This window comes from Hypanus sabinus, chromosome 18 (genome assembly GCF_030144855.1).
Source record: "Hypanus sabinus isolate sHypSab1 chromosome 18, sHypSab1.hap1, whole genome shotgun sequence".
Taxonomy (NCBI): Eukaryota; Metazoa; Chordata; class Chondrichthyes; order Myliobatiformes; family Dasyatidae; genus Hypanus; species Hypanus sabinus.
Window position 1 is genome coordinate 55,097,368 of NC_082723.1, and position 14,831 is coordinate 55,112,198.

Here is a 14,831-nt window from a genome sequence, read left to right on the forward strand (position 1 = left end):
GGGATCTCGGTGGGACACATTGAAGGGTGTGGGGTTTTAGTGGGACACAGTGAAGGGTATGGGATCTCGGTGGGACACATTGAAGGGTGTGGGGTTTTAGTGGGACACAGTGAAGGGTATGGGATTTTGATGGGACACAGTGAAGGGTGTGGGGTCTCAGGGACACAGTGAGGTGTGTGGGGTCTGTGGGTCTGAGGGGTGTGGGGTCTCAGGGACACATTGAGGGATGTGGGGTCTCGGACACAGCGAGGGGTGTGGGGTCTCAGGGATACAGTGAGGGGTGTGGGGTCTCGGTGGGACACAGTGAGGGGTGTGGGGTCTCTGTGGGACTGAGGGGTGTGGGGTCTCTGAAACAGTGAGGGGTGTGGGGTCTCAGGGACACATTGAGGGGTGTGGGGTCTGTGGGACTGAGGGGTGTGGGGTCTCTGACGCAGTGAAGGGAAAAGGGGTCTCAGGGACACAGTGAAGGGTGTGGGGTCTCTGTGGGACAGTGAGGGGTGTGGGGTCTCTCTGACCAAGTGAAGGGTGTGGGGTCTCAGGGACACCGTGAGGGGGGTGTGAGGTCTCTGTGGGACTGAGGGGTGTGGGGTCTCAGTGGGACACAGTGAGAGGTGTGGGGTCTCAGGGACAGTGAGGGGTGTGGGGTCTCTGTGGGACTGAGGGGTGTGGGGTCTCTGAAACAGTGAGGGGTGTGGGGTCTCTCTGACAAAGTGAAGGGTGTGGGGTCTCAGGGACACAGTGAGGGGGGTGTGAGGTCTCTGTGGGACTGAGGGGTGTGGGGTCTCGGTGGGACACAGTGAGGGGTGTGGGGTCTCTGTGGGACTGAGGGGTGTGGGGTCTGAAACAGTGAGGGGTGTGGGGTCTCAGGGACACATTGAGGGGTGTGGGGTCTGTGGGACTGAGGGGTGTGGGGTCTCTGACGCAGTGAAGGGAAAAGGGGTCTCAGGGACACAGTGAAGGGTGTGGGGTCTCAGGGACACAGTGAGGGGTGTGGGGTCTCTCTGACAAAGTGAAGGGTGTGGGGTCTCAGGGACAGTGAGGGGTGTGGGGTCTCTGTGGGACTGAGGGGTGAGGGGTCTCAGTGGGACAGTGAGGGGTGTGGGGTCTCTCTGACACATTGAAGGGTCTGGGGTCTCTGTGGGACACATTGAAGGGTGTGGGGATTTGGTGGGACACAGTGAAGAGTGTGGGGTATCTATGGGACAGTGAAGGGTTTGGGGTCTCTGTGGGACACCTTGAGGGGTGTTGGGTTTTAGTGGGACACAGTGAAGGGTGTGGGATCTCGGTGGGACACATTGAAGGGTGTGGGGTTTTAGTGGGACACAGTGAAGGGTATGGGATTTTGATGGGACACAGTGAAGGGTGTGGGGTCTCAGGGACACAGTGAGGGGTGTGGGGTCTGTGGGTCTGAGGGGTGTGGGGTCTCAGGGACACATTGAGGGGTGTGGGGTCTCTTGTGGGTCTGAGGGGTGTGGGGTCACAGGGACACATTGAGGGGTGTGGGGTCTCTTTGGGACTGAGGGGTGTGGGGTCTAAGGGACAAAGTGAGGGGTGTGGGGTCTCAGGGACACAGCGAGGGGTGTGGGGTCTCAGGGATACAGTGAGGGGTGTGGGGTCTCTGTGGGACAGCGAGGGGTGTGGGGTCTCTGAAACAGTGAGGGCTGTGGGGTCTCAGGGACACAGTGAAGGGTGTGGGGTCTGTGGGACTGAGAGGGGTGTGGGGTTAGGGACACATTGAGGGGTGTGGGGTCACAGGGACACAGTGAGGGGTGTGGGGTCTCTGTGGGACTGAGGGGTGTGGGTTCTCTGAAACAGTGAGGGGTGTGGGGTCTTAGGGACACAGTGAGGGGTGTGGGGTCTCAGAGACACAGTGAAGGGTCTGGGGTCTCTGTGGGACACCTTGAGGGGTGTGGGGTCTATGGGACACAGTGAAGGGTGTGGGGTCTATGGAACAAAGTGAGGGGTGTTGGGTTTTAGTGGGACACAGTGAAGGGTGTGGGATCTCGGTGGGACACATTGAAGGGTGTGGGGTTTTGATGGGACATAGTGAAGGGTGTGGGGTCTAAGGAACACAGTGAAGGGTGTGGGGTCTATGGAACAAAGTGAGGGGTGTTGGGTTTTAGTGGGACACAGTGAAGGGTGTGGGATCTCGGTGGGACACATTGAAGGGTGTGGGGTTTTAGTGGGACACAGTGAAGGGAATGGGGTTTTGATGGGACATAGTGAAGGGTGTGGGGTCTATGGAACACAGTGAGGGGTGTTGGGTTTTAGTGGGACACAGTGAAGGGTGTGGAGTCTCAGTGGGACAATTGAAGGGTGTGGGGTCTCAGTGGGACACATTGAAGGGTGTGGGGTCTCACTGGGACACATTGAAGGGTGTGCGGTCTCAGTGGGACACATTGAAGGGTGTGGGGTTTTAGTGGGACACATTGAAGGGTGTGGGGTTTTAGTGGGATACAGTGAAGGGTGTGGGGTCTATGGATCACGGTGTGTTGGGTATCTGGGGGACAATGAGGGTGTGGGGTCTCTCTGACACTGAGGGCTGTTGGATATCTATGGGACACAGTGAAGGGTGTGCGGTCTCAGTGGGACACAGTGAAGGGTGTGGGGTCTCAGTGGGACACATTGAAGGGTGTGGGGCCTATGGAACACAGCGTGTTGGGTTTCTGTGGGACAATGAGGGGTGTGGGGTCTCTCTGACACCGTGAGTGTTGTGGGATATCTATGGGGCACAGTGAAGGGTGTGGGGTCTTGGTGGGACATATTGAAGGGTGTGGGGTTTTGGTGGAACACAGTGAAGGATGTGGGGTCTATGGAATACAGTGAAGGGTGTGGGGTATCACTGGGACACATTGAAGGGTGTGGGGTCTCACTGGGACACATTGAAAGGTGTGCGGTCTCAGTGGGACTCATTGAAGTGTGTGGGGTTTTGGTGGGACACAGTGAAGGGTGTGGGGTCTATGGAACACAGTGAAGGGTGTGGGGTCTCAGTGGGACACATTGAAGGGTGTGGGGCCTATGGAACACAGTGTGTTGGGTTTCTGTGGGACAATGAGGGGTGTGGGGTCTCTCTGACACCGTGAGGGTTGTGGGATATCTATGGGGCACAGTGAAGGGTGTGGGGTCTTGGTGGGACACATTGAAGGATGTGGGGTCTATGGAATACAGTGAAGGGTGTGGGGTATCACTGGGACACATTGAAGGGTGTGGGGTCTCACTGGGACACATTGAAGGGTGTGCGGTCTCAGTGGGACACATTGAAGGGTGTGGGGTTTTGGTGGGACACAGTGAAGGATGTGGTGTCTATGGAACACAGTGAAGGGTGTGGGGTCTCAGTGGGACACATTGAAGGGTGTGGGGTTTTAGTGGGACACAGTGAAGGGTGTGGGGTCTATGGAACACAGTGAAGGGTGTGGGGTTTTGGTGGAACACAGTGAAGGATGTGGAGTCTATGGAATACAGTGAAGGGTGTGGGGTCTCACTGGGACACATTGAAGGGTGTGCGGTCTCAGCGGGACAGTGAAGGGTGTGCGGTCTCAGTGGGACACAGTGAAGGGTGTGGGGTCTCACTGGGACACATTGAAGGGTGTGCGGTCTCAGCGGGACAGTGAAGGGTGTGGGGTCTCACTGGGACACATTGAAGTGTGTGGGGTTTTGGTGGGACACATTGAAGTGTGTGGGGTTTTGGTGGGACACAGTGAAGGATGTGGTGTCTATGGAACACAGTGAAGGGTGTGGGGTATCTGTAGTACACAGTGACAGTTGTGAGTTCTCTAAGTTACATATTGAGGGTGTGGGTTGTGTGAGACAGTGAAGAATATGAGTTCTATGGGAGCCACAGTCATTGATCAATAAAATCCCCCTTGCACCAGAGGATGGAGTGAAAGTGGCTTCCAGAGGTATGTGGAATGCTTTTCTGGGACCATACCTTCTGGAACATGTTGCATAGCCCTCCCAGATATCTCTCTTTCTCCAACAAGCCAGACATAACCGGGCCCAGTCATGTTGAGGAGTGTTGCAGTCTTGTACATTGTCACTGCGTCGTCTTCACTGGGGGAAAAGAGGAACACGTTAACGTTTATGAGAACAGGTTCCACACGGCCTCAGAATGTCCACGATCCTGGGTCTGGTCACCTCATATCTCTGAAACATCAAAACACAGCATTAGTAACTCGGCCACTGCTTGGTCTGATTGGCTGAAATGCGTGTACACTCTGGAGTAGAGAGGAGATCGATGGGTTACGGAAGACAAGGGGCTATTTGACTAAAGAATAGCTTGTTCGGGATATTCCAATCATGTTTCTGTTCCCAAACTCATTTCGTCCTCCTCTTGGAATTTGCCTCCTCTCTAAGAGGCTTCTCCTCACTCTGTGAGACCCTTTGCCTTGAGCTTCCTTCAAGGTGAAGAGGAAACAACCATGCTTTCCTGGGAAACGAAAGCATCATTTTCCCATAAAATCTGGCTGTTCCAGATTTTAGCCGGACTTCAGTTTTGTCAACACAATATCGCTGGCCTTAAATAAATGGGAATGAGGCTCAGGTGAGGCAGCCAGACATCTTCTGCTGAGGACGTCTGGCAGAGAGTGAGATCAGTGCTGAGTATTCAGGCATGTGGGGGATAGGGGGGAAGGGGATAGAATTCAGGCTTGCATGAGCCCAAAGTCACGAATTCCAGGTGGACATCCCAGCTCTTCTTTGCTAACTGTCCCTCCTACCCTCAAACTTATATCAGCTCAGCACCGTACATGCCCTTCAGCCCATGGTGTTGTTCTGATCTATATAAACCTACTCCATGATCAACCTAACACCTCCCTCCTACACAGCCCATAACCCTCCGTTTTTCTTACATCCGTGTACCCATATAAAAATATTATATATGCCCCTATTATATCAGCCTCTACGTCCACTCCCAGTAGTACATTCCAAGTACTCTGTGTAAAATGACCATCTCTGACATCTCCACTAAACCTTCCGCCATTCACCTTAAAAGGGTGTCCTCTGGTATTGGCCATTATGGCCCAAGGAGAAAGACACTGGCTCTCCACTCTGCTTTACCACTTTTATACCTCTTTCAAGTCACCCCTTATCCTCCTTCACTCTGTAGAGAAAAACATTAGCTTGCTCAGCCTTTCTGCATAAGACATGTTCACTCATCCAGACAGCATCCTGGTAAATCTCCTTTGCACCCTCTCTAAAGCTTCCACATCCTTCCTATATGAGATGACCAGAACTGGACACAATACTCCAAGTGTTGTCTAACGAATTCTCCAACTGTGATAACACAATGTGCTGCACATTGCAGATTGACATTGGCTCTACCTCATCTGTATCTTATCACATGACTCTGAAGGGCATGAGTTTTGCAGAGTTACTGCTTTACTTTGAAGTAAACGTGCTGATGGTGACCTGGGTGTCTGATGAAGAATGCCCACTGCTGCTGCAACTTTCTCTACGGGTTGGAGTCACAGCACTGAAACAGAGTCTATGGCATGATTCATCCCTGCCTGCTTTCAGCCCATATCCCTCTAAACCAGGACTTCTTTACCTGTTTTATGCTATGGACCCCTTTGACAGTCTGCTGAAGCCTACAGACACCTTCTCAGAATAATGTATTTCAATATATAAAATCAAATACATAGGATTGCAAAAGAAACCAATTAGATTGAAATAGTTAGCAAAATATTTTATAAAAAACCAAATAATTGAAGGAAATGCTACATTTCAGTTAGAGGTTAGTGAAAATAAAGATGTAATTTTTTTTCCCCATCTAAGTTCACAGACCCCTGGAATCTATCCACAGACTCCTTGGGAATCTGAGGACTCCAGGATAGGAACTCCTGCTCTAAACCTTTCCTAACCATATACCCACCCTAATGTTTTTTTATATGCTGTAATGGAGCCTGCCTCGGCGGCTTCCTCGAACAGTTTGTTCCATGTGTCCACCACACTCTGTGTGAAGAAGTTGCCCCTCAGGTCTCTTTTCAGAAAGGTATTGCAGGGAGAGTCACACAGAGCACAGGCTCTTGTCCACATCAACAATGTTGAGGTTGAGATGCTTGAGAGCTTCAAGTTTCTAGGTTTGATATCGCCTATGGCCTGTCCTGGTTCATCTTTTTCTCGTCACGACCAAGGAAGAACACAGAACAGTCGTAATAGTATTGGGTTTGCCGACTGCAAAGTTCCAAATTCAAACAAAGATCTTAAGCCTTATCTGTTACGGATAGCAATGGGTACCCTCACTAAAGGGAGGTTATAGTATAGCCACCTATTCTTCAAAGGCTGGATCGCTTCCCTATTTATCCGCCATGTCAAGTTTAGCTGTCAAAACCTACTATTTGAGTGTTGGGATTCCCCTCCCCCCCCCCCCCCCACCAAGGAGGAGATACTTCCAGCTAACAAAGTAGTTTCAAAACAGTTCATTTATTTTTAGTGGTACATGTTTAAATTTAGATAAAATTCTTAAAACACATTTAAAACTCTCAGAGGATTTCTATCTTCTAAAAGGTTTTCAAATTACAAATGGTTTCTAAAATGCAAAAATGCAAAAATGCAAAAATGAGTCGCCCATCGCAGAAATTGAAGGCAGAGAAATGGATTCTAGTTTGCCCCAACTTTCTGTCATTCTTCTCACTGTTCCTTGATCATTCCTAACAAGGCTGACTGCTCTCTTACATTTATATTGCTTTTAGTTCTACTTGGGTTACTTCACACGCATGAAATGTTTTTCAGATATGTTTTCACACAGATGGTCTAAACGTTTCTGGGGACAGAGTTCCCAAACACCCACAATTACTGCTGACTTCTAAGTACACAAATCTTCCAACTATTGATAGATCAGATATTTGATGTACATTCTGGTCTGCAAGCTTCCTTGAACTAAATAACTTGCCCAGTGTGGTCTGGTTTGACACAAGCCAATTAACATAACCCCATTGTCTCACACTGCATCTCCTGAGTAGACAACCCCCTGCAGTGGGCCAACAGTCTGTGCCCTGTAGACAGTGCTGCTTGTCCGCTAAGCTATCCTTTCAACTTTAGACTGATTATTGCTTGCCGTTTACATTAGACTGGCTCTTGTTTATGACAGGAAGCTGATATTAGTTGGAAGTTTAACACTCAAAAACAACTCTTTGACCTCTAGAAGTGTTAGCTGCTGTGTTGGAAAGCTGAGCTTGGAAAAAGCACTCCCCTGCCCCCCCAGTCCAGGACAGAGAATATCCACCATACAGTACAGCACAGTTCAGACCCTTTGGCCCATGATGGTGTGTCAACCTTTCAATCTACTTCCGCATAGCCCTCCATTTGTCTTTCATCCATCTGCCTTCCTTAAAAAACCTCTGTTGTATCTTCCTCTACCACCACCCTCACTAGTGAGTTCTGTGCACTTACCACTCTCTGAATAAAAATGTACCTCTGACATCCCCCTTATACTTTCCTCCAATCATTTCGTCATTGCTGCTCTGGGAAAAGGGCCTCAAATTCATTCACCAACTGGGATTCTCTCATCCTTCCTAAACATGGTATCCCTGAACACACTTTTTAAAGTCACCCACTTGCCAAGTGTCCCTTTAACAGCAGACAACATCTCCCATTCAACCTTTGCAGTCTCCTGTTCAATACCTTCAAAGTTTGCCTTGATCTAATCTTGGACTTTATTTGTGGACCGGAGAACTGTGGAATGGCTGCTGGAGGAATTGGTGATTTACATCTCAGGATTGGGTGACAGTTGAGAACTGGGTCCCTGCCCACTGGTCTGGCCCATGGGACCTCCTGACATAATGGGAGACAACAGACCAGGACTTGCATTGGTCCAGGCATGATGTCAACCATGGGCTAGGCTCGGGGGGAGGGGAACGTGAGGGAATGGCCCCAAGGTGACCAACCCAGGGTCTGAGTTATGAAAGGAGTTCTTTCACCAACACTCCAGAGTCAGGGTTAAGGAAGGAGCTCCTCCAGCACTGACTGGCCTGTGATCAGGGAGGGTTCTCTCAGCACGGCCCCATCCCTGGGTCAGGAGGGAATTGCATATACTATCCCCGTGTCTGACAACAAACAGCAGGAACAGGTTCTGAGCACTCACTCTAGATGAGGCTTCTTTCCAAGGGCACAGTCGGCCCGTGGCATCTGCTCCAGTGTCCAGGAAACACATTGCCTTCAGGTCACGGCTTGCATATTGCTGCGGACAACGACCCTACTGTGGGAGGGAGAGACGAGCCTGGCTGATCTACCATCAAAAGGGCCCAAAGGAGCCTTGGGACCAGGTGCGCTGGGCTGTTTCAGGAGGGTGGGAGCTCTGTCTGGGGGCCACAAGTCTGGCTCAGTCTGGGGAGAGCTCTCAGTGAACTTAGGTAGGGAATGGAGCAGATCACGATCCGAATGGTGCCAGGGACTTGGTCACTGACTGGCTTGAGGGAAACCAAAGTAGTTGCATACAGTATTAGAACAAGTGGGCACATTCAGGCAGAATAAGGGTAGCTGCAGCTGGCTACAGACAGACAAAGTAAACTGCTTACAGACAGGCAGTGGAAAAAGAAATGTGCACACGCAGGTTGAAAGATCAATCACAGTGCAGCCCGTTTTCAGTACAAGAGGGTTTGTAGGATGAACAGGGGAGATCAGAAGCAGAAAGAAAGGGACAGTTAGGAAGAAGTTTATCTGAAATTGGAGAATCAATGTCCATTCTGTCAGGTTGGGGAAAGGGAGCTGGGGATAGGTACTGTCTGGGTGATAGAGATGGGTACAGTCTGGATGTAAGAGATGGATGCAGGTACACTCTGGGTGATAGAGATGGGTACAGGTACAGTCTGGATGTAAGAGATGGATGCAGGTACACTCTGGGTGATAGAGATGGGTACAGGTACAGTCTGGGTGAAAGAGATGGGTACAGACTGGATTGAAGAGATGGGTACAGGTACAGTCAGGCATTTTGGGAAGAGAGTTTTGGGTATCGATACACTCCGAGGACTGGTACTGAGTGCAGGCAGACACGGTGGCAAGGAAGACTCACAGGGGAAGTCACAGTGAGAGTGAAGCTCCTTGGTTGCATCCCTGGGAGAAGCGAACGCAGGTATGAACTGATACCGAGGATTGCATATGGACACTGAGTGATCTGAGAGATGGTGAGGGACACAGCCACAGCTAGTTATGGACAGTGTTTGCCGATAGGAGATGGATACCAACAGAGACATGAGGTGGGGGCGAGGGGAATCAAAGGAAGTACCTGGGGGAGGGAACTGAGTGCAATCATAAGGAGAGGGGAAGCAAGTGCAGATGGACACATAGAAGGAGAATGAGTCCAGCTAGTTACAGGGGTAGGGAACTGAGTACAGGTAGACATAGAAAAGTGGGCTGATTGCAGATGGACACAAGGAAGGGGACTGAGTGGGTGGAATTAAAACAGCAGAATCTAAGAATTAAAAAATGCCAGAAACACTCAGCAGGTCAGGCAGCATCTGCAGAGAAAGAAGCAGAGTTAGTGTTTCAGGTTGAAGACCCTTCATCAGAACTGGGTAAGGCGAGCGGAGAGGAGGTGTGTGCCGATGGAGACGGCGGGCAGAACTGGCTCTGAGGTGGGGCTCTGAGGAACGGTCTTGAGTTTAGCAGAAACTCAAGGATGCATGGCACCTTCTCGTGAACTGCACCTGGAAAGAGGGATAAGCACAGAACAGGGTGAGCGTTGTGTGTCAGTCTTCTGACGGTTAGGCACTTACTTGGCTGACAGAATGATGACTCTGGCTTCCAGTTCCTTGGCTTCCAGCAGCATTGATGTCATGTTTGTGGTGCCTGGTTCAAACTGCAGGACCTTCTCAGCCTGTAGTTGGTGCAGGGATTCAGAATTACTACACAACTTGTCCAAACCCTTCTTCCGCAGGCTCTTTCCACCAACGTCGCCTCTGATCTCCAGCAAAGATCATCTTAAAGGCGATGGAAGAACTAGGCCCCGTCCGGAGCCAATGTGAGCTACAGGTTCTCTGTACTGGGCATGCAAACTAAGATAGAACAAGACCAAAAAAGGGTGCGTGCAGCTGACAGAGTAGAATAGACGAGAAAAGATGCATCTCAACCTGAGAAGGAGTTGGTCGGTCTTTCAAAAAAACAAAATAGCGTCTTAAAGGGAGTGTAGTCTCGGGAAAAAGTCATGGCTTGATTCTAAAATGTACTTTAAGAAACTTGCAAGTTAGTCTTTATTCAACATGCACGTGTCCTTATGACAAGATTTGGTTAGGTAGGGCGACTCATGTTCTTTAACCATTCTCATTGACAAACCAAATAATCTGTTTGAAACTAACAGCGTGCTCCCAGAACAGTCTCATTGGTCATACTGTGACTGCGGCTAGGCTACTCCGTTAGTTTAAGATTGGTGGGCTCGTGCATTCTACATGCAAATATACCTTTGGTCCTCGCCTGCTGTCATACGAATGTTGGTCCTTGTTTTCAAAGTTCCTTTTTTTATTCTGATGAGTAATGTGCACAGAGAAAATATGCAGACACAGAAGAATATTATAAACAGTTGAAAATGACGTGTAGTAAGCAATTTAACCCTCTCTTCTCCTCAGGGTCAATACGTAACACTGGAGCTTGCAAATAAAAAACTGCTCCTCATTTGACTGAAAGTTCTGTGGCTCTGTCTCGTTAACACGGATACAGCCACCCCCTTCTCAGTGAAACAGGGTCTGTGACACTGTCTCTGTGGCGCTCTGACTGGCCGGCTGGTTCTGTGGGATCGGCGCGGGGTGGCTGACTGGGCGAGCCTGACACAGGCTCTGGGACACCAGCCCTGAGTCTGGCCCTGTAAAGCTGGAGTATGGCACGGCATCCATGGTGCGAGCTACGTAACACCGAAGCTGTGGGAAGGCCTCTGTTACACTGGCACAGTGAGGTAAGCTCTGCGGCACTGGGTTTTGCAGGTCCGGGAATGTGAGCTCTGCATATTTTGACGTCAGCTTTTGCCAGGGTGCCCAGGGTACTGTGGACAACAGATGGAGACTGGCAATATCTCCCTCCCTGCACTTGCTGGGGTTCCTCTTTGTTTCTGGGGACAACTGGGTGGGGGGGCAATAGTAGGGGTCTGATGAGCTGGTGTGGGTACAGGCAACTTTCTTGTTCCTGGGTGCCCTGAAAAAGGATCGTCTCAGTCCTGTGAAAACTGCAGACATCTCTACCTCCAGAGGGATGTAGAGTGATCAGACATCTCTACCTCCAGAGGGATGTAGCGTGATCAGACATCTCATCTCAGAATGTGAGACAGCACACGAGGGGAACGTTCATTCCCAGAGGAGGAATGGTTTTCCCTGCTGAAGCAGTAGGGCTGAGCTTGTGGGATTAAATGTCTAATGCCAGAAAGAAATTCCATTTATTTGGAAAAAAGTGTAACTCCATAATCGTTACGGGGGAGGCCCTTATTGACCTAGGGGGAAGTTTATTCCTGAAAATTGCAGATGTTATGAATCTGAAATAAATCTGAAGCACTCGGCAGGTCAGGCAGCAAAAATGGAGAGAGAATCAGCGTCAGATCTGATGCAGGGTTTTCAGCCTGGAACATTAACTCTTTCTCCCTCCACAGGTGCTGACTGACCTGATGAGTGTTTGGTGCATTCTGTAATCCATCCACATTGGGCCAAAGAGAGCAAAATTTCAGTCTGACTGAGTGATGAGAGGGGCCTCTCATCCTTATCGATTTACTCTGAAGGGTTGCTGACCCATGATCAACTGAGGTGTCTTATTCCAGGGATTACTTCTTACAGTTATGTTTGCTGACTTATTTTTCAGATGTGAGCTGCTGGGGAGGACCACATTTTCTCTTCCTAATTGCCCTTAAAAACTGCTGGTGAGGTGTTCCCGCAGTGGTGTGTGCACACTTGCAGGGTGAGGTTTGGTGATACTCTTACAAGTTTCAACAGGGCAGAAACTGAAGGGGAACCTGCGTGTGGCGGTGTTCCATCTTTTCGTGATCTGTCTTTTCTGTGTAAAAGGGGACTGCATCCTGTTGCCCTATTGAAGTAGATAATTCATCCCCCTTGAGCTCCCACTAGGACTTCTCACACCTTCCATGCAGGACTTGGGTCTGCTCTGAGCGAGAGTGTTCACATTCTGCTGTCCCAGCTGAGAGTCAGAGAAGATACAACAGTGCAGCCCATATTGTTGTGCTGAATGAATTAAGTGGTAATTAGATGCCTAACTACACTAATCCCTTCTGCCAGCATAATGTCCATATCCCTCCATTCTCTGCACATTCCTATGCCAATCTAAGACCCTCTTAACACTCTCTTTCATATTTGCCTTCACTACCTTCCCTAACAGTGAATCATTCCCACAATTCCCATCCTGTTGATTGAGTGAGGGCATGGGGGGGGGCAGTTGGCATCACCTCAGAAATCCTTATTTATCCGATCCAATTGGGAGACTTTTGTTATTCTGCATGAGCTTTCCCCTTCGTTAGGCAAAACACTGTCAATCCCATGGGAGGAATCGTCCATTCCTACAGGTCTGTTGAGTGAGATTACCTAATAACCAACTAATGACAAGGATCTCCTATCCCAATGACCTGGTAAGAGGGATGTTATCAATGTGATGGTGTTGATGAGTTGCTTCAATGTCAGTGTGGCTGAATCTTGCAATAGGGTGTCAGGGAATAGGTGACAGCCTGGCCATTGATCTACCAGGCTGGTTTGCTCTGGGAGGTAATAAGTGTTTGGAGATTTTGCTGTAGTTGGAGATTGGTAAAGGGTGTTCTGTCACACTGTTGACCCCTGCCTCTTTGTTGGTGGTGGAAGGGGACCAGGGGTTGATCTTTGCTCATGTGGGCTCGCCCTCCTCACGTAACACTCTGCTTTGACATCACCACAGTCCCTTTGCTTGCCTGGAGATTTAGCCATTGCAGGAAAAAGTTTTCATTGTGAAATGACCAGCTAATGAGGACTTTGCGGCAAATATTTATCTGGGCTGATTCTTATCTTGATCGTGGCCTTACCATCTCTCTAATCATGTGCTGTGCAAATCCATCAGCCCACCAGAAGGGACAGTGCACATGTCATCCAACACCCACAGACACCAAACTTAAGGAGAAGACCATGATTCCCCCACCAGCCTGTCCTGCTATTCACCCTGGTCATACCTCATTGATACTGTTTCCACAGTCTCTCACCATCATTAACTGATAGACTGGTAGGAAAAAGCTCACAGTCTTCAGATAGGTCTTGAAAACTCTATCTGTCATCACACCCAAACTACTCTGGGTAATAAAATTCCAAATTCCAGCCATCCTAGTCTGAAGAAGTGCTTCCTGAGGAATCCTTGTCTCTCATTCTTTTTTTCTCTGAAGAAACGTTCAGGATTATTTAGACTCAAAGTCATCCATCATGGAAACAGGTCCTTCAGCACATCCTGTCAATGCTGATTATGTTGGCCTGTAAGCTAACCCCGTCTACCTGTGTTTAGCCCATAGTCCTCTAAACCTCTCCTATCTACTTACAGTACTTATCTAAATGGCTTTTAAACATTGTAAATGTGTCCTCCTCAACCACTGTTTCTGCACTAGCCTTTGCATGAAGAAGCTGCCACAGATGTCCCTTTTAAATCTCTCGCCTCTGATCTTAAACTTATGCTTTCTTATTTTTTTGCAACCCCTGGTGCATTTTGTTATATATTTTTAATGAACTTTTCATAAATTTACCTCTTCAGTTATGTGTCAGCCCTCCCAGATCTGTGTATTGACAACTCACTCAGAATAACTGAGTCCTTACTCCACTAAATCACTAACCCCTGACCCTACTGGATCTGCAATCCCTCACTCCATAAGTGAGTGGAACTCTCAATCATCAGATTGAAGTAGGAATTTCCTGAGGAATCTGTGCTGAAGATTCAAACTTGTTGGCGAGGGTTTCTGGACACAATCACACAACCCAATCACTCATGCCTGGACAGAGGATGTGAAGGGAACCTCAGGAATCCTGAAATCATGGTAGGCTCCACAGAGGGAAATGCATCCACCTACATTGGCTAGAGAGGTGTCTCTGTGAGACATCAGCCACAGGAAACATCACTACCTGGTTTCACCTCAACCAGCTGATCCTGGAAATACAGTGAGGGCTCCCTTCATCCAGAGACTCGGCCAACATGATTGTCACAAAATGCAGGGAGCTGCACCAATCACAGACATGGCCTCCACAGAATCTGTCATTTGAAAGAAACTGATGCATCCTCCTCAAATGTATCATCCCACAGAAATACATCTTCTTATCAATGTTTACTGGGGGCATGCAAGGCTGGGTTCCACCAAAGATTGACAAAGATTTCCATCTCAGTACGGACTTGTGCCAGACAAGATTTTAACAATCTTGTGCCTCCCTCCCAACTACCTTCCTACTAAAGTGAAGCTCTCTTATTAGGTTGATGGAAGCTGTTCACCCTACTCCTTGACACCAGAAATAAGGTCACCCTGACCGCAGCTGCAGTTTGAGTCTTGAATTCTCTAGATCTTCGTCAACCCTTTTTTTTTTCAGTGAAGCAAGTAGAAGCATGTGCCTCAAACTTAACATCCACAAAGCAGCGGTGGTCTTTCAGCCTTTGCCTGTACAACACTGCCCAAGAATAAACATCCACAAGACTGTAGAACCATGGGCTACTTCCCATCTCACAGCAGCTGCTGATGATAAAATTCACAATTGACTCCTGGTTGAGAGCAAACCTTACAGCCATTCGATGAAAATGTTAGAAGAGGAAGATGAAGCTGGTGGGGTGCTGGGCAGCTGTAATCCCTGCCCTTCTGTAGGCTTCTGAGATGAACTACCCTGTGTGAGCATCTCAAGCTGCTGAAGAGATACCACCAGTGG

General features: G+C 49.1%; 1 protein-coding gene across 1 annotated transcript in view; it reads right to left on the reverse strand.

Annotated features, from left to right (window-relative positions):
- The window catches only part of LOC132407608 (glutamate receptor ionotropic, NMDA 1-like), an 85,435-nt gene that overhangs the window by 49,275 nt on the left and 21,329 nt on the right, over nt 1-14,831 (reverse strand). Inside the window, exons 3-4 of the mRNA XM_059994369.1 lie at nt 9,711-9,811; nt 3,929-4,050 (exon numbers count right to left, since the gene is read on the reverse strand). Coding sequence (XP_059850352.1) covers nt 3,929-4,050; nt 9,711-9,811 — 223 coding nt within the window. The remainder of the gene's footprint in view (nt 1-3,928; nt 4,051-9,710; nt 9,812-14,831) is intronic.